Raw genomic sequence first — 21,024 nt, 5'->3', positions numbered from 1 at the left:
TGTTTCTATATGCTAGTAGGTCTTTCCTGTCTAATCTTTTTGTGTCCTCCAGTTGTTTATTCAGTAGATCTTCTTTGTATCCTTTCTTGAGGAAGTTGTTTTTCATCTCATGGCTTTGGGCTTGGAATACGTGTTCATCTGTGCAATTTCTCTTTATTCTTCTGAACTGACCTGCTGGGATATTGGAAATCCATTTATTGTGGTGATTGCTGGTGGATGGGAGGATGTTATTACCGCTGACTTTTTCGATGTGTGTTCTTGTTTTGAATTGGTCATTTTCTGTAAATATTTCAAGGTCGAGATAGATTACTTGTTGCTTGCTGTAAGTGGTTGTGAATTCGAGGTTTAGCTGGTTGGAATTAATATATGTGATGAAGAGTTGTAGCTGTTCTTCTGTGCCCTTCCATATGAAGAACACGTCGTCTATGTAGCGGTGCCAATTTACAAGGTGTTTACTGTGTTCATTTACGGGCCAGATGTCGTCTTCCCATTTCGCTACAAATAGGTTTGCATAGCTTGGGGCTAGGGAGGTCCCCATGGCTGTGCCACATTTCTGCAAGTAAAATGTACCGTCATGCCAAAAATAGTTGTGCGAAAGAATGAAATGAATATTTGCCATAATTAAATTTATCTGTGCTTTTTTAGATTCGAATAAGACCAGAGACAGTGACGTGTATGTTCGCAGCCTATATCATGTGCAATGCACGTATATAGGGATTTTACATCCGCTGTGCACATGATATATTCTTGTTTCCATTGAGTCTGGTCTAAGATTTGTAATATGCTTGTAGTGTCCTTTAAATAACTTTTCTGTTGAGTGACAAGTTCTTGCAGGAAGAAGTCTGTGTATTTTGAAAGATTTGCAGTGATGTAGTTTAAACCTGAGATTATTGGTCTTCCTGGCGGGTTGGTGAGGTTTTTATGTACTTTCGGTAGAAAGTAAAATGTTGGTATCTTTGGGTGTTCCTGAAGTATGTAATCAAATTCTTTTTTTGTTGAGATGTTCATTTCTAGGCCTTCTTCTAGATGTTCTGAGAGTTCTTTTGCGAAAATTTCTGTTGGAGGCGGAGGAGTGGTTCTAATGACTTTAGAAATGTACAAGAAAGAAGCAAATAACCTACTGTCAGACACGGACACCTATGAAGTACTGATTCAAGATCTAACAGAAATTTTCGCAAAAGAGCTCTCAGAACATCTAAAGTACTCAATAACAAACTTCTAGCCTAGGGGTGTCACGAAAAAATTTCTGATACTCCAGGGTGCCGTGATTGCAAAAAGTTTGGGAACCCCTGCTCTAAACTATGACTTTACTTCTTTTTTTTTTTACGCCTCCTACGGATGTGCTTTGTGTTCTGGCAAGATCATTTGGTACTCTTTACCTAGCACGGCGCCCACGATTTTGATCGTGGGCATCGCAGGTAAAGAAATCGCAGGCATCGCGGGCATTGAATGCACTAAAAATCGGGTGCGACGCGACCAACGCGAATACCCATAGGGAACAATGTTAAATTTCTCAATTGACCCGATTTTACTGTTCAATGCCTCAATTGACCCGATTTTTCCATAGGAAACAATGTTAAATGGCCCACAGAGGCCAAATAGCCACCCTGAAGTGTGAAATGGCCCCCACAATTGTTAACGCCACCCCACGATCAACGTCAACCCGAAGCGTGGCGAGCGCAGCGAGGAGTTGAGAATAGAATAGTCGGCGTGGAGTTGAGAATAGAATAGTGTGGCGAGCGCAGCGAGCCACCGAGCCCGAAGCGTGGCGAGCCCCGCGAGGCGACGTGGATACCTTCACAGGTAAACGCGTCCCTTCGCGGGCTTCACAGGTATCCGTGTCCGCTCGCCACGCTTCGGGCTCAGTGGCTCGCTGCGCCCGCCACACTATTCTATTCTCAACTCCACACCGACGTGGATAGTGGGCGTATGAAAAGGTCGTAGGACGCGTACCCCCGCCCCTCGCGGACTCGCTGCGCTCGCCACGCTTCGGGTTCACGTTGATCGTGGGGTGGCGTTAACAATTGTGGGGGCCATTTCACACTTTAGGGTGCCTATTTGGCCTCTGTGGGCCATTTAACATTGTTTCCTATGGAAAAATCGGGTCAATTGAGGCATTGAACAGGAAAATCGGGTCAATTGAGACATTTAACATTGTTCCCTATGGGAAATCGCGGCCATCGCGTCGCACCCGATTTTTTAGTGCATTCAATGCCCGCGATGGGCGCCGTGCTAGGTAAAGAGTACCGATCATTTTAATAAATCTGATCTCAAATTAAAACCATTGCTTACTACCACAATCTGCAGCAATAAAAATGAAAATTAATAGGGAAAAGATCATATTAATACACAGGCCCTTTATATAAAAAATATCTATAGCAGAAGTGATGATCACTCTATAGGTGCACAATCAGTCATAAGAAAACACTTAACTCATCATAATGTAGAATGCTGGTTTTCTGGCCACATCTCATTTTCCTTATGTACAGATGGAGTTGGCTTTATCTTTGGCCGGCGCTCGCCAGATCCCTTGCGCTGGCGAGTGCCGGCGATAGAGACTGGGAAGCGCGTGCGTCTCCCAGTCTCTCGACGGTGGCGATGCGGGTCCCTGAAGCAGAGACGGGCAGGGTTAGGGGGGATGGCGGGGTAGCAAGGGGCACCGGGGCAGGCGGCAGGGACCCAGAACAAGGTTCGTTGGCATGGGGCGCTCCTGGCGGGGCCGGCGATAGAAGCGATAGAAACGCCAACCCTGCAAAGTTAAGGCCGGCTCCATCTGTATCAACTCCCTATACATATGAGAGTAGAAGCAGTGTTGCATTGACCTGAATTATGTCATAAGTTTAGGATCAGATTTTCTTTCCCCTTATGGTGAGAATACATTTTCAATAAGTAAATCTATAAATATAGTTTATTTACATAAAATACCTCAGAAACAGCAGATGCTGAACTGGAGAGTCCACCTTCACTCCCCCTGTCAATACTGAGGGAGCTAGCACTAAAATACATAATTTGTGTGAACAGCATTAAAAGGCATTCAGAGTAATTCTGTGTTCATAAAGAATTTTGGACTGAACTGCAAACCACACATGTTAACCTTTTGCAGTCCAAATTCTTATTTTGCAATTCAAACATTCTGTTTTTAATTAATTGTCTTTTTTTTTATTATTCAAAAATGGTCCACATTGAATGTTGAACGATGTTAAAGTTCTAAACTTTATACACTGAGCTATTTGAACTACATATGATTTGAACTACATAAGATTTGTACTAACTAGACAACAATATGTAATTTAAATATGTAAAGTTCCCTAGTCAGGGTGCGATTTGAACTAGACATGATGCAATGCTGTACAAAAATACCTGCCTGCACATACTATTTTGCCTTGTGATATGGACTACGTGGGAGCACGCATCGCATAGTAAAATAGACACGTGCTATTTAAACTAGACGCTATAGGCCTAATTCTAGTTCACTCTTTCTGTCAAAATCCTTCTTAGATGGACAATACCATGTGCACTGCAGGTGGGCAGATGTAAAATGTGCAGAGAGAATTAGATTTGGGTGGGGTTTTACTTCAAACTGAGATCTATATTGCAGTGTAAAAATAAAGCAGCCTGTATTTACCCGGCACAGAAACAAAATATCTCACCCAAATCTAATTCTCTCTGCACATTTTACATCTGCCCCCCTGCAGTGCACATGGTTTTGTCCATCTAAGAAGGATTTTGTCAGAAAGAGTGAACTAGAATAAGGCCCTATGTGAGAATAGCACTGTGTGTGGGCACCTTTAGTCCCAGAGCAGAGCACTTTTTAACTAATGGAATGGGTCAAGTTAAAGGTTATGTAAACTAGGGAAGAAATATTTAGGTACTTATGTATTATCTGGGCTCCCATGTTAAATGCACCCCATTTTTTCATACCCCTACTATCCAACTATGCATGGAATTGATTTTATATAGTGTGGCGAGTGCAGCGAGCCACCGTGCCCGAAGCGTGGCGAGCGCAGCGAGCCCCGCGAGGGGATGCGGTCTCATAAGAAAAACGGGAGCCCAGATATTACATAAGTACCAATATTTATTTATTTTTTGCAATAACAAACTTGCCTCTAGAAAAAAAATCTAATTTTTCAGCTTTTATTAAATAATTGTTAATTAATCGCTCCCCAGACTTGAGGCCAAATGTAATAGGGTGAGAGAATCAAAAAGGGAGAGATTTTGAGAGAGTTTTCCCATTTTCTTAAAGTGGCAAAATTTACAATGAAAAACCAGGCTGATTTTACCATGTAATTGGTGGCTGCTTGAAGAAAATTGAAAAACTCTCCCAAAATCTCTCACTTTTTCATTTTCTCACGCTATTACATTTGGCCCTTGATATATGCCTATAAGGGGCAGATGTACAGTACTAAGCCTTGCAGAGTAAATTAAACGGAGAAAGAGAAATGACCAACCAATCAGCTCAGAACTATCATTTTTCAAACTTAGCCTGTAACATGGCATTAGGAGCTGATTATCTAACATTCCCGCAACCAGGAAGTCAGCAAGTATGTGGAAAAGAGGGCTATGTTCAGGCTTCTTTCATTTTGAACATGCCCATCAAAACCAATAAAAAATTACCTTCCAGACAGTGAAGAACACCCAGATTCAGACTCATCTATGTAAGCTTCTGGCAATTCCTATTGTTGTAGAAACAAAGGTTCTTTATTATGATTTTTGAACATTAGTACACCATTAAGACGTTATTAAATGTGTAAGCGGATTAGTAGCGTTGGATACATGGTTGAAAGGAATGTATTCCTTTTCACTGTAAAATTCATTTGAAAACAAAAATGTTACCATAATATCATCTGGAAATTCTCTCCGGAGCTCCTTTAGTGCAAGATAAGCTGCCTCCTTTTTTGCCTGTTTTTTGCTTTTTTTCAATCCTGATTTAGGATATTCTCTTTCTCTAACTTTTGTGCGGTACATAAACCTACAAAAAAAAAAATATATATTTTTTTTTACTGCGTACCACACTTTATAAAATTACTGTATACTGTATACTATACAAAAATAAGTTGTTGCTATGTCATGCATAGCAACCACACAAGTTTAAATCACTTGTGTTATTTAAACTTGCCACCTTATGTTAAAGACCAGAAATAAAATAGTACATTCCGAAGATACTTTACCTAGTTTTGCAGAAAACATTTTGGTGTGACGCTTTTTGCCAAAAACATGTCCATTTTAAGGGATTTTTCTGGGCTAACTCCGGACAGGTGAAAAAAATCCATGATACTGACAGTTATCGAGGCTAAATTAATAACCCCAAGGGATCAAACAGCTGTGGTAATTTCCCATGGCTAACTAAAGTCAATATCAAACAGTGGCGATTCCAGGTGGGGTGGGGCTACAACACAGTTCAAAATTGAAATAGGGGAGCCACGCCCACTGCCATTCCAGACGTACTCTCTGGCAGTTGGTGTGGCTCCACTATTTGAATTTTAAATTTGTGCTGCAGCCCTCCCTCTGGAGCCGCCACTACTTTGTGTTTTTTCACTTTTGATTGTTACTACAGGTCACTGCTATACTGTACAATACAAAGCTTTCTTATAATATTTATATACAGGATATGTGGGAATGTGATGGTCAACCACCAAATGTAATTAAGCACAATGGGGAACCTGGAACGCAGATCTGGAAATGTAAAATGTTTCAGCATCACAATAACCCTAGGGGCACTGCATATGTGTCTTGTGTGCAAACAGTGTTTATTCTTATCCTGTACTAAATTGCAATATATACCTATGTGCCATTATATGAAATAAATAAGTGTAGGCGCCATAACTCTCTGGGTGTACGATGTTCTCCCACTCTCCCACAAACATTGACCAATTTATAGTTAATGTGGATAGGAGTGATTCTTTGAATGATTGCTTTAACCTTGTTCGTAACAATAATACAGAAAAATGACAATCCCGACAGCGGGATCCCAGCCACCGGAAAGCCGGCAGAGGGGAGTGCAATGACACCCCTTGCTGTGCTCGCCATATGGGGGTCGTGGATCCCACAAGGGAGAATAGACCCTGACAGCCAGGATCCCGAGTGTCGGCATATTACCTACATCCCGTGCATACCACATCCTTCCTGCTTTTGCAATTGATAAAACTGCGATGAACTTATGCAGGTTTGCAGGCACAGGTGGCATTGCAAAGCTGAAGAAACTTCATAAGCCATACAGTCCTTAACCTCGCAATGCCCCTCAAATGTTTTCAGCCGCCTCTGCCCTTGTTCCTCCCTGCATTTGTGAGATGTGATAGCAGGACCCATCCAGCACATGCGCAGAATGTGTCCTGTTCATGTGCAGTTTCCTGATAATAGGTAAACTGCCCGTTGGATTGCTTATGCAATACAACCTAAGTAACCCTATAGGTTTAAAAGTGGCATAATATATACCATTTCATATAGGTCAATGTCTAGAAGTGGGTTTACTTGGGTATTATATTCAAGATAATTGTGCTTACTGAGGATCATGAGATGGTCCATTGCGATAAACCTCCACAAAGCTGTAAAGGCATTTTTGCTTCTGGCAGAATTCATTAATCAGGGCAATGTAATCTGGTTGATACTACAAAATACAAAAAAAAAAAAGACAAAAAAAAAAAGGAGAGAAAGTTAGAGTGAACCTATTGCCATATAAATAATACATACATTTACCTCCTCAAAGGGGTACACAAAAAAAAAAAAATTAAAAAAAAAAAAAAACCTTGACCATAGTGAGTGCCCATTTCTCTACCATTTATACCTTTTGGTTGTGAAATCATTTTATGGAGCACCCCGTATTTTCCTATTTGGGATTTAGTGCGGACAGTCTGGATATATATCATTGATGTTTCTTGCCATATGGGGGGGGGGGGGGGGGGAATACATCTTTGCCCAGCACATTCAATGATTTTACCTGAGATTATCTACAATGCACACCAACCAACCAATAGGAGAGTCTATCCGGGGGGGGGGGGGAATCGGATGCCTGCTTTTTACATAATTCACACCAGCCTCTACACAAATATCCCGCATGCCCTTGGACTACAAGCCTATCGGGATGCCATTTTAGGTAGTTCGATCTACGATGGGCCACCAACAGAGTATCTGCTATTACTCATGGAAACCCTCCTCACCAAAAACGATTTCCTATTTAAAGGGCGCTTCTACCTACAGCACCAGGGGACCGCCATGGGATCCAATATGGCACCCTCGTATGCTAATTTGGTGATGGCGGCATATGAAGAAGAGCATATCACAGGAAACTCTGACTACAACGTAGACATACTCATATATGTGAGATTTATTGACAATCTCTTCTTCATATGGACAGGTGGTGAAGAGAAACTTTTGGCTTTGGTGACTCACCTCAATACTATCCCTGGCACCATCAGATTCACCACGAACTTCAGTGGTGTCAGTATCAATTACCTGGACGTCACTATTATGCTTACCGACAATCAACTTTCCACAAAGATTTACACAAAGGAGTCGGACATAAATACCTTACTATTAGCATCTAGCTTCCACCCTGAACCGCTGAAGAGGGGACTCCCCTACTCCCAGATGCTGAGGGTCATACGTATCACATCGGACCCTGAAACTGCAGCAGAAGCCATACAAGCCATGAAATTCAAATTCCTGGGGAGGGGCTATCACAAGAATGAAGTGGATAGTGCTGCACAAAGAGTAATGCAACTCCAACGCACAGACCTCTTAGCTACAAAAGAGAGTACTACTCGATCTGATTTCTGGCTAAACTTTGCCAGCACCTTTACAGTTGCGTCTAAACACATACGTGATACCATTAACAAGCACTGGCACATAACCTCAATTGATCCAACACTTGCTACTGAACTCAGCAGACCACCAAGGTTTGCCTACCGGAGAGGTACAAACCTTAGAGATTTACTTGTGAAAACCATGCCAAGCCAACAGGTACTGACAAGACATAACTGGCTTGAATGCGAAAAAGGCACATTTCGTCGCTCAGGATGTGTCAACTGAACTCCTTATCACTGGCCCATGATTTACCAATCCTATTGATGGTAAAACCATACTTGCCTACCTGACCCTCTCCATGCGGGAGAAAATGCTCTGTTTCTGGACTTCCCAGGTAATGTATGATTGCCAGCACCTGTGGTGAAACACCTTTACCTAGCTCACCACAGGTGATGGCAATCATACATTACCAGGGAAGTCCAGAAACAGAGCATTTTCTCCCGCATGGAGAGGGTCAGGTAGGCGAGTGAGGGTAAAACCTAAATTCAGATTGGACTGTAACAGCAGGTTCATCATATATGCCCTACATGTACAAAACAAATTCTTTAGATGTTGCTGCACCACCAAAGACTGGAGCCGAGTTGACACACTGGGTCCCAAACTCGCAACAAACTATACACTCCAATATGTGTGATCACTCTGGCGCTGTCTTCAAATGTTCATGACCAATATCAGGTGTTCGTTCCTAGATGTACTATTGGGGCTGAACTGACCTTGATAGTGGTCCCTATGTGCATCAAAAGGTATCTTTAGTCTGTGCTCTAGAAATTCCTCTCTGCCAACTGGACGCAAAAAAGGCACATTTCGTTGCTCTGGATGTGTCAACTGTCAATTCCTTATCACTGGCCCACGATTTACCAATCCTATTGATGGTAAAACCTATAACATTAAATTCAGATTGGACTGTAACAGCAGGTTCATCATATATGCCCTACAGTGTCCCTGTAAAAAAGTCTATGTGGAAAAAAATACTGTATGTGCATGTTAAAAGAAAGGCTTAACCAGCACCGCTCCTTAATCAAAAAGAGCACTAATCCCGACATCGCACAGAGTGAGCTGAAGAATCTTCCAGTGGCTAGGCACTTCCTTGAAAAATCCCACAATGTTAAGGACCTCAGATGTACTATTCTGGACCATATACCTCCACTCAAGCGTGACAGAGAAAAAATACTCCTACAAAAAGAGAACTAGCCTGTATATTTAGGCTCAACTGCCAGGCCCCAGTAGGCCCTAACGAGGGTTACAAAATGTGATTTTTCCTGTGACATTCTCCCCTTTTTTCCTTTACCAGAACGTTTGTCGCTGTATGTATGCTGCGACACTGCCGTGTGTCCATTCTTGTTTGTTCTTTGCATGATATACAGTATGATTTGATGCTTGATGACGCCGCCGTGCGACATAGCAGGTTGACATATCTATGTTCCACCACCTGACTGTTTTTTAACAGTGTAAATGTTTACCACTAAGTTGCCGTGTGTCGTCAGATTGGGCGCTTGGGAGCTTATTTGGAATTCACTAGTAGTGCTCAGCCTATTTACTCTTTACAATGTTGACACCGCCGTGTGTCGTTGTTTAAATTATTGATATTGATAGCAGCCTTGACGGCACAGCATTCCACTGCAACTTGGTCTGGATGTATTTTCCACATTTCAGTGGTTTATATCATGCACACTGGTTGACACACTAGTTTCACACTGGTCAACACACGCCTGTGTCAGCAGCACCATGCTTATCGCGCTACCTATCAGTCCCCGTCCACAGCTGCTGCATTGACAGACAGCCCCTATATTAGTCAACACACTTTCTACATGACATCCTTGCGACGTAGTGCTTTGCTGCAGGCAAGCATCATCACTGCACGTGCAGTGACAGATGTCGCCGTGCACTTACAGCCTGTCACAGAAAAGCTGGCTAGTCATAGCTGTGTTACGTGCTGTGTGTCTAGCACACACACAGCACGTAACACAGCTATGCCCCTATAATCCTACACACTCGTAGGCATTAACACGGTGCTGAGTACAAGGCACCTAATACACATTATATACACATTCACGCTGTCTGCTAGAATGTCTTATTGTATTTATGTTTTAGATGCTTTATTCTAAATGTCCGTTTGTTTGTTTATTTCCCGTTCCCTAGGTAACGAGGAAGCCGCGTCTCCAGCCCGGCCCACGGAGCGTCTCAGCTGACACGACAGCTTCCACCCAGGTCAGAGGTCTGGTGAGAGCAGACAGGAGACGGGACGGAGGGAGGAGATGTCAGCGTGCAGCACGTGCACGGCACTGGTGGGAGGCGGCAGTTGCACACACTAAGGTATTTATTCTGCGTTCCCACATAGTATTGCACTTGTTTGTTTTGGCTTGAGAAAGGGGGGTCACCCCCGAAACGTTGCCTCATCTTGCACAATAAACCGTGTTATGGTGTAAATTGTTCACATCGTCTCTGAGTGCCGCCTACCTCGGGTGTGTGTGTATATATATATATATATATATATATATATATATATATATATATATATATATATATATATATATATATATATATATATATATCGCCTCACTAACTTTCTTAACTCTAACACCCTATTAGACCCACTTCAGTCAGGTTTTCGCTCTCAACACTCCACTGAGACAGCACTGACTAAAGTGGTGAATGATCTGGTAACGGCTAAGTCTAAAGGCCATTACTCACTACTTATTCTTCTTGATCTTTCTGCTGCATTTGACACCGTTGATCACTCTCTTCTCTTACAAACACTACACTCCCTAGGTCTTATTGATACAGCCCTTTCCTGGTTCACATCTTACCTATCTGATCGCTCTTTCAGTGTTCGCTTCTCTAACTCTACTTCCTCTTCATTACCTCTGTCAGTCGGAGTTCCGCAAGGTTCAGTCTTAGGTCCTCTGCTCTTCTCAATCTATACCTCCTCTCTTGGCAAACTAATCAGCTCTTTCGGATTTCAGTATCACTTGTATGCGGATGATACTCAAATCTATCTATCTATCAACCCCGGAGTTGTCACCAGTGGTTTTGGGTCGAGTTTCTGATTGTCTCTCTGCCATCTCATCTTGGATGTCTTGTCGACAACTCAAACTCAATATTTCCAAAACGGAATTACTTATATTCCCGCCAACTAAGAACAGTTACCATCCTGACATCTCCATCGCTGTTGACAACTCGATAATCTACCCTACCCCACAAGCTCGTTGCTTAGGGGTCATCCTCGACTCTGAACTGTCCTTTCTTCCCCACATTCAATCTGTCTCCAAATCATGTTACATGCATCTAAAAAACATATCCAAAATACGACCCTATCTCACACAAGACACTACCAAATCTCTTATCCATGCACTCATTATATCCCGCATTGATTATTGCAATAGTCTCCTAACTGGTCTTCCCAAGAACAGACTCTCACCACTGCAATCAATTTTAAATGCTGCTGCTAGGCTGATCTTCCTTGCAAGACGCTCATCGTCTGCTGATCCGCTCTGCCAGTCCCTCCATTGGTTGCCTGTATATTACCGTATTCAATATAAAACACTTCTACTTGCTTATAAAGCTATTAACCATACTGCACCAGCATATATCTCTGCACTTATCACAAAATATCTCCCATCTCGACCACTACGCTCTACACAAGATCTGCGTCTCTCTTCTGCACGGATCACTAGCTCCCATTCATTATTACAGGACTTTTATCGGGCTGCTCCCATCCTATGGAATGCCCTTCCACGCACATTAAGACTCTCCACCAGTCTCCAAACTTTCAAGCGTTCCCTGAAAACTCACCTCTTCAGGCAAGCCTATCATATTTAAGTTTTACATGCATAACCCTCTGAGGCACTTCTGTATTATATAGCTTCCCTTCTGGACTTGTAACTGCTATGCTATTACTGGTGCCTGTCCTTATGTTTCCCCCCTATATCCCTATAGATTGTAAGCTTGCAGCAGGGCCCTCCTACCTCCAAGTCTGTCTGTTGTTACCCAGTTTGTCTTATCACTGTCTACTATTGTAAAGCGCAACGGAATCTGCTGCGCTATATAAGAAACTGTAAATAAATAAATAAATATATATATATATATATTTTTTTTTTTTTAATAGAAACAAGGATATTTTTTCTGATATTGTGCTTGCACTTTATTCACAATTACTAGCGACTACTTTTGCTTTTGGAATTTAACATAATTTATATATCCAATGTGACATTTATCTTGATTGGATTGACTCTCACCTCTGTATTATTGCTCTAATCATCCTTAGTGATAGCCGATTATATTGCCTACACTCGCTGTCTTGTTTTTATTATGTATGTTTATGGTATGTTTATTTTCACTGTATTTGCTAACTCCGACGGCTAGGAATGCCTGTGTCACATAACGTTAGCCCGATTGAGGTCACCTGACTAGTAATAGCCACAGGAATACTCTCAGGTTTTGTTGTTGTGTCTCCATGGTTTACGCCAGCCTCTCCCGTCCTACGCCGAAGTCAGGTGGAACAGGCGCGCTGACGCACATCATGTGCGCCGGACATGCTGACGTCACTACACCTCCGGCGGCGGCGGGAGATTCCGTGAGTATGATTTGGTACAAGTAACTTGGTGTTCTGTGTAAATATTGTATGTATTCATTGTGTTATTTGCTTCCTGATGACGAACAAGTAAAGTTCGAAACGTTGGAGTACTCCTGCTGCACCGTGTGTTTTTTTGATGAGTGCCGCCTCCTGTACAGATTATGTGATCCCCGAGGGGAATTGGATGGCACCAGCACTGTGTTTGCTAGCTGAGGACATGCTATCGACCACTTGGAATATATATATATATATATATATATATATATATATATATAAAAACACTTACCCCCCCAGGGTGAAGGAGTTCAGACCAGCACTCAATGTAGTAGTGAAGAATAACGAAGGTTTATTTCAAGTACATCAGAAACAAACAGCAGCTGTCCCGACAGCTGTTTCTACTGGGCTTATGCCAGTTGTCATCAGGGGAGGGATATATATATACACATATACACGCACAGTAGGTTGTAGGTGTTTGTCCTGAAGAAGGGGTTTAAGTCCCCGAAAGCTTGACAATATATGCTTTTATTTGCATGAAAAATTGCCTCTTGAGTGCCATCATTTCGTTTGGAGTGTTTGTATTAGTTTCTTTGGGCACCGGGGACTGTTGCTGATTACGCTGAGTGCCGGCAGGCTTGGACATATATATATATATATATATATATACACACACATATACATACATACACACACAGTATATAAAACATTCAGAGGCTCACCACAATTTCTCGATTTTCAAGGGCTTTTAGAGCCATTTTGGCTGCTTTATTCTCTGCTGACTTTTTTGTCTTTTCTTGAGCTTCTCCAATCGCTTGATCACCAATAAAAACTTTGCAAGTGAAGCTTGAAAAGATTAACAGAGAGTGGTGTTATTTTCCATTATTACAATCATGGTTATACATTTTTAGTGTTACTACATATCCTTAAATAGAAAGCGTAATGCAGCAATTATGCAAATTACTATGGGATTTCCAAAAGGGGTCACACACAATGTATGTCAGCACGGTGCAATTGAATAAATACACTGGCACCAGCATCTCACATCGGGCCTTCTTCAGCGTTGCAAGGTGCAGAGTGAATTTACCGGTTCTATTGAACTGGTATTTCTGAACGGTAATAAAGCAGGGTCCTACCCGTTTCAGACCCGTTTTTTTTTCATCCACTGTTTTCTATGGGTAAAACGGTTTCAGTGTTGTGAAGGAACAAAAACTGCACTGAAATACCGTTTAAGGACAAAAACTGCACTGAAATACCGTTTAAAGACATGAGGTGTGAAAGAGGTTTTATCTGGCAGACCCGTTTTGAGAAACGTTTTAAAATACCTGGTAAAAGCCAGTTTTGCAGTCTGAAAGCAGCATTAATTGAATTGCAAACTGCAGCAGTGCTGACTGTGAGCTTTCACAGCATGCACAGACAGTTTTCATCTGACCCCCCCCCCCTCTTGCACACGCCATTTCCACCTCACTGGGTTTTTACATCGACAGGGAAATGGCGTGCGCGGCCACCAAAACAACGAAGCTCACGGCTAAATTCAGTGGGCTCCCTGCATTAGGAGCGAACCTGGCCGTTGGTGGAATCCTCACTGTCCTTTTTACGGTAAGCAGCCGGCCTGGAGGTTAAACAGCGAGGGTCGCTTGTTAATGACAATCCTCGCCATTTAACCCCCTTGCCAGCTGCATTGAATACGGCCCATAAAATGAAATAAATCACAGAACTGTCTTTATATCATTGCCTGTGGGATTTGCAGGAAATGTACGTGTATTCTTCTAGAAACTTACACAAGATTGTGCGGTGGTCCGGTTTGACCTGGTGTATTAAACACTGGTTGGGGCTTTGCATTTTTCTTGCAGTAGTCAATAAGCAATCCTTTGTAGTTCCTCTCCTCCATCACTATGGCAGCCATTTACAAAAATCTGTAAACAAAGAAAGCAGAACCAAAACCATTTTCACGCATTTCAGTGCACATAATCTAACATTAAAAAGTGATATTTGACAATAATTTCAATTGTGCAAGAAAAAAAAAAGCACACATACTGCTTTCACATCGCAACCCCTGCTCTGATCCAGTATTTCAAAATGTTTCTGAACTGGGTCTATGCAGGCAGAACCCCTTTCACATCACATGTTGGAGCTGGTTTATTACAGGGTTCGGGCCTTTCACACTGACATAGAAAACAGTGTGATGTCATTTTAAATGAACTTTTCTAGCTCACATATGGTTTTATAGACTATAAAAGGAGGGGCTTGGGAGTGATCTGAGCATTGCAGCAATCCTTGCAATGTTTGTAAAGATTATTGCATCCTTGACAGTCATTTATTTGTCTGGCAATTTCAGCTCTAATCCTCAGCAACTTGCCATATTTTTTTAAAGTATGCTGTATAAAAATGCTTCTCTACTCCTTCCAATGTGCTTCCTGTTTACGGATTGTGGCTGGTGACATCATTCAGGGAGAAGCCTATCGCCTCCTTTTGCAGAGTCATGGGTACGAAATACTAGGTCTGAGGCTTTCACACTGCCAAATGAATCAGCTCTGAACCATGTAGGATGATTTGAAATACCAGGTTTTTCAACCTGGTAAATTCACTGTGGCGCTTTCACACTGCAGCTAGAACCAGGTTGACACGGTTCAAAATCTGCAATAAAAGGGATTTTTGTAAGAACTTACCGTTCGAATCCCTTTCTCTGATATGGTCCTGGTGACACAGCTCAACACTGGGATGTAGGAGGGTCCGAAGGAGCCAGGCACCTATCCTAAAGTTTTCAGAGGGTAGGCTCATACCCTCATATTATATGCACATTTTTCAAGAATAACTGTTTCTTTAACCAATTTAACATGAACATCATGAACACTGGCATACTTACTGAGCGTAAGGGAGGGATCGCTGTGTCACCAGGACCATATCAGAGAAAGGGATTCGAACGGTAAGTTCTTACAAAAATCCCTTTTTCTCTTTCAATGGTCCTGGTGACACAGCTCAACACTGTGACGTTCCAGAGCCGGTCCTTTGGGTGGGTACGCTCTGGTCTGCAGCTCTCATTACTGCTCGCCCAAATGAAGCGCCCTCCGACGCGAACTCATGGAATCTATAGAATTTGGCAAAGGTATGAACAGATGACCAAGTGGCCGCCCTGCAAACTTGCTCAGCTGTTGCCCCATGTCGAACCGCCCAAGAGGTGGCAACTGACCTGGTGGTATGCGCATTTATTCTGGCCGGCACAGGCCTTCCAACTTTAGTGTATGCAAATGCTATAACAGAGCGCAACCACCTAGCAATGGTCTGCTTAGATGCAGGCCAACCAATTTTGTGTATGTCATACAACACTAACAAGGTGTCAGTCTTTCTGACACTCTTAACTCTGTCCACATAAATGCGTAAGGCACGCACAACATCCAAATTTCTCAATTTGTCCCTTTTTCTACAACCCTCTGGGGGTTGAAACACAGGTAGAATTATCTCCTGATTTAGATGGAAAGCAGAGACTACTTTTGGCAAAAACTGAGGTACCGTCCGAAGAACTGCCCTATCCTCATGAAATATCAGGAAAGGAGACTTGCATGACAATGCTCCCAACTCTGACACCCTTTTAGCCGAAGCCACTGCCAACAAGAATACCAGCTTCCATGTGAGGAACTTAAGGTCCGCCGACCTTAAAGGTTCAAAAGGCGCCTTCTGAAGGCATTCCAAAACCAGCGACAAATCCCAAGGCGCTACTGGTTGTTTGTATGGAGGTTTCAACCGAGACACCCCCTGTAGAAAAGTCTGAATTTCCCGTAAGATAGCAATCCTTTTCTGGAAGTGAAAAAGTGGGTGGGTGGGGTTCTGGAAAAAGTGGCGCTGAATGAGGAAAAAATCTGTACTTATCTTTTCATGGGAATCCTTTTCGACTTCTGATACTTTTTACTTCATTATTCGTCTTTCAACAGGGTGGGTACATGAAAAGATAAGATTTTGAGAAAAAAAAAAAAAGAGGGGTGTGATGGTCTACTCTTTTGCAGTATGTGTTAGAAGAACATCCAAAGTCAGCAAGGGGGCGTACCTTACTTACAATGAGATGTTATAAGGTACATGTATAAAGGTATCTTTTCAAATGATGGGTGCGTACCCGTACTCACGGAGTATTAGGCGATGACACTCCTTGAAAGGTTTCTTTCAAATATCCTTATTCAAGGAAAAAAGATGGTGTGCAATTCTCTTATAACAAGTAAGAATTTATTCTGTATGAAACACACGTCCAAAAATTAAAAATTACATTAAAAATGTATCCTTCACTCCTTAAGTGAAATGAGGGAGGTAAGGAGATCAGGTCTTGATCCACAGTGTAATACCGGTATACACCCAGATATTAAATGGTGGGATCTTACCTTTTCTCCAACCTTCACCTCAAACACTTACAGATTAAAAGGCAATGTCCTCCTGCCACAGCTCGAAACCTCCACACTGATGTGCTCCGAGAGCTGAGAATCTCCTGGACTAAGGCGACCAGATCCCTGGCCTTTGCCTCCGGGAGAAATACCCGATGTAGATGGGTATCCAGAATGACTCCCAAGAATTGGAATCTCTGTCTCTGACTTTTGTAAATTTAACAGCCAGCCGTGAGCCTGCAAAAAACTGATGGCTTCTATCAAATGACTCTGCAACCTGTCTGCTGACTCTGCTTTGAACAGCAGGTCGTCCAAATATGGTATCACTGTGATTCCCCTGAGCCGCAGCACAGCCGCCATCACAGACATTATTTTTGTGAATACCCTCGGCGCAGTGGCCAGACCAAAGGGCTACGCCTGGAACTGTAAATGCAGGTCTCCTATAGCAAACCTCAACAGGGCCTGATGTTCTGGGTGTATAGGAACATGAAGATATGCATCCTGGACATCCATGGACGCCAAAAATTCTCCCTGGTCCAGGCTTAGTAGCACTGACCGTAGAGACTCCATTTTGAAATGGTCTACCCATAAATGGACATTCAGAGACTTCAAATTTAGTATTAGTCTGAAAGACCCGTCTGGTTTGGGCACCAGAAACAGAGTGGAATAAAAGCCTTTCTTCCACTCTGCCCTGGGAACCGGAATTACCACCCCCTTCTCTAAAAGGGAGTGAGCTGCTCTTAAAAGAGCTGTACGGAGCCGAGCTTCCTTTGGTAAAGACGTGGGGATAAATCTTCTCGGAGGAAGACCTTTGAAGGGAATTTTGTAGCCCTGGGCTATAATGTCTAACACCCAGGCATCCTGGTCTAGAGAAGCCCATGCGTCCTTGAAATGTGATAGACGCCCCCCCACCTTTACCACTGCAGGGCAAATCCCCTGACAGTCATGCGGAGGGTTTGTCCTCTCCTTTGGTGACAGGTTTCTTGTGAAAGGAGCCAAACTTAGACTTCGGGGCCTTTCCCCTGGAAGACTGAAACTTTCCCCTAAATGACTGTCCTCGAAAGGACGCACCACCTCTAGGGGAGGGCCGAAAGGACGGCCTAAAGGCAGAAAATCTGGATGTCTGCTTAGCCGTGGGGGCAGGCAGGAATGTACTTTTGCCGCCCGTGGCCTGTTTAATGATCTCTTCTAATTCAGATCCAAATAACAACTTTCCTTTGAAAGCTAATGTTTCTAAGGCCTTCTTAGACTCATTGTCTGCTTCCCAGGCCTTAAGCCAGAGTACTCTCCTGGCATTAATAGATACTGTGGACACTCTGGTCGCCATTTTGAGCGCTTCCTCCTCCGCTTCCAACACATACTCTGCAGCTGCCTTAAGCTTCTCCGCCAGCAGCAATACACCAGGGTCCGCATGTAAAATGGTGCATAAATCATTAGCCCACTCAATCATGGCCTTAGAGACCCAGGCTGAAGCAATAAGAGGACGTAGGGTAAATCCCACCCCTTCAAATATAGCTTTGAGGTTACCCTCCAGCTTTTTGTCCACAGGATCTTTGAAAGCTGCACCCCCTTGTACTGGTAATACAGTAGCCTTAGACAGACGCGCCACAGAGGCATCCACAACTGGCACTTTTTTCCAGAGCTCCGCATGAGACTCTGGCATGGGGTACAGACTTAGGAATCTCTTAGGCATCTGCAGCCTTTTATCAGGGGTTTTCCAAGCCCCTTCCAACAATTCCTGTAAGCCTTCATCAGAAGGAAATGTAACAGCCTCCTTACGCTGTCGCTTAAAAACCCCTTTAGCAGGAGTCTTATCCTCCACTGACAGTTTTAAAGCCTGTTTTACAGCTGTAATAAGATCCTCTACCCCTGCAGATGAGGCATCTTCCAAATCATCACCCTGGTCCCAGGGAATGTCAGTATACGCTCCCTCCTCTTCATCTACCATGAAAGGCACTGAGTAAGACCTTTTAGGGGTCCCGACAACATCAACATCAATTTTGTCTAGTATTTCACTAAACCTGTTGATTCCCTTTGCAGTATCCTGCATCACCTGTATTAAGGCAGGATCTGCCTGGGTAAGAGGCAAGGAGCCAGAGGACTGCTGAGATGATGGCATAGGTCTCTGAGATTCTACCAAGACATCACTCTGTCTGTCCAATAACTGCACCAAAGCGTTCACTGACCTGCCCAGGGCACTAGCCCACGTGGGTTCAATCTGCTCTGCCCTCTGGGGTTCACTCCCTATGGGTCTCACAGCAGCGCAAGCAATACATAAGCCCCCCTTGGCCATCTGCTCAGGGACAAATTTCTGTGTACACACATTACAAGCGCTCAGTGTAATAAGGGCTCCCTCCCCCAAAACCACAGCTTGTTGCTCAGACATGATGTAAAGTAACCTACACAGTGCATACAATGTACAACAGCGATTATACAGGGTCAATGCACGCAGTCACTTAGCTGTCTGTCGGTTTCAGATGCGGGGAAACGATGCCCAGGAAATCCAAACACTCTGCCAGGATCTGTAAGCCAGCTCAGCTCCGCTGCAAGCGTTCTGAAAGGCGCCAAAAACAGAGTGAGGGAAGGGACCAAGTCCCTGCTGCTGCGGGGTCCGTGACTTTTGGCACCATAGTAGGATTTCCTAGTTCCAGCTTCTGTCAGCTCCTGCTGCGCTAGCAGTGTGAGGATTCACTATGAGAATCCTCACACTGTGCCTACCTAGCTAGAGTAAAATTAATAAAATAATACAATACCCCTAACTACTCTATTTCTTCAGCTGCTCCCGCAGCCCTTTAGAATAGCACCCACTCCAGAGGGCACCTAACACGAACTGAAGAGTCCGGGATGCAGTAGGGGAGGAGCCTACCCTCTGAAAACTTTAGGATAGGTGCCTGGCTCCTTCGGACCCTCCTACATCCCAGTGTTGAGCTGTGTCACCAGGACCATTGAAAGAGAAATATATCGTATTATAGATGCGGTGTGAAAGAGGTATATGTTTCCTCCGGCACATTGAATGATATCACTAACCAGATATCAATCTACTATAATAGAATTTATAGATCTTGTTTACATATATTTGCAAATATATAGAAAGCCCCCAAGCCAATCATCAAGTCATCTCTGAGTAGTGTGGGTCCCTAGTGCTATATCTAGGTGCAGGGTGCAGTACCCAAAAATTCAATAAGCCAGAGAGCCCTGAACAGCAAACCAGTGACAAAACTAAAGTGTTGGTGTTAAGAAGCCAGAGCTATATATAGAGATTTATACAAAAGTGATGAATGGAATTAAAATATTAAAGGAATAGTGTTAGGAATTAAGGAATAGCTTTTTTTCTTGCTCAAGATTACTCCTCCCTTCCAATCACCTGAGTAATATCACTAAAACTAATCGAGCGTCTGCCAATATTTATGTCAAACATCTCAATTGTGCTTTATTCACTTAAACACATTATTTAGCAACATTAATGGGTACTTGTGGATTATCACGGCGCCCAAGTTTCTTACGTACCGCACCGTAGGAAAATCACATCGCATCGCATGGGCCATTGTAATGGCCGTGCGATGCAATCCGGTTTTCCTATGTAATGTATTCAGTGCTCTTTTATTGGTATTGTATAGGGTCAACAATGCCATTAGGTATACAATAATGACATACAATGAGGTTTTAGGCACCCCCCCACTATCCACGCCACCCCGAAGCGTGGCAAGCGTAGCGAGCCCCGCGAGGGGCAGCGGAACGCGTCCTCCGACCTTTTTATACCCCTACTATCAACGTTGGCGTGGAGTTGATTTTATATAGTGTGGTGAGCGCAGCAAGCCACCGAGCCCGAAGCGTATTACATATATTCCGCGTGCGCTCGCCACGATTCGGGCTCGGTGGCTCGCTGCGCTCGACACACTATATAATATCAACTCCAAGCCGACGTGGATAGTAGTGGTATGAAAAGGTCGGAGGACGCGTTCCGCTGTGCTCATCACGCTTCGGGGTGGTGTGGATAGTGGGGGGGGGGGGGGGTGCCTAAAACCTCATTGTATATCATTATTGTATACCTAATGGCATTGTACACCCTATACAATATAAATAAAAGAGCACTGAGTACATTACATAGGAAAATCGGATCGCATGGCACGGCACTTACAATGGCCCATGCGATGCGATTTCCCTATGCAGAATAGCCCACTAAGCAAATAGCTTAGTGGGCGCCATGATAATACACAAGTACCCATTAATGTAATAGGAAAAAATCAACATCAACTAATCACATTCTCAAAACACATTTCAGCCATTTTT

General features: G+C 43.3%; 1 protein-coding gene across 2 annotated transcripts in view; it reads right to left on the bottom strand.

Annotated features, from left to right (window-relative positions):
• LOC146063583 (interferon-induced, double-stranded RNA-activated protein kinase-like) overlaps positions 1-21,024 on the bottom strand; it is an 83,741-nt gene that overhangs the window by 56,525 nt on the left and 6,192 nt on the right. The window contains exons 2-7 of one of the 2 annotated variants that reach the window (XM_083176092.1): positions 14,149-14,283; positions 13,090-13,213; positions 6,501-6,604; positions 4,834-4,969; positions 4,615-4,673; positions 2,926-2,995 (exon numbers count right to left, since the gene is read on the bottom strand). In XM_083176092.1, coding sequence (XP_083032218.1) covers positions 2,926-2,995; positions 4,615-4,673; positions 4,834-4,969; positions 6,501-6,604; positions 13,090-13,213; positions 14,149-14,273 — 618 coding nt within the window. In that variant the 5' untranslated portion in view covers positions 14,274-14,283. The remainder of the gene's footprint in view (positions 1-2,925; positions 2,996-4,614; positions 4,674-4,833; positions 4,970-6,500; positions 6,605-13,089; positions 13,214-14,148; positions 14,284-21,024) is intronic. The other variant, XM_083176093.1, reaches the window with a different exon arrangement.

The sequence above is a fragment of the Crinia signifera genome, chromosome 3, assembly GCF_055691185.1.
Source record: "Crinia signifera chromosome 3, ASM5569118v1, whole genome shotgun sequence".
Taxonomy (NCBI): domain Eukaryota; kingdom Metazoa; phylum Chordata; class Amphibia; order Anura; family Myobatrachidae; genus Crinia; species Crinia signifera.
Note: the sequence above shows the minus strand (reverse complement) of the source record. Positions and strands in the feature narration are given on the sequence as shown.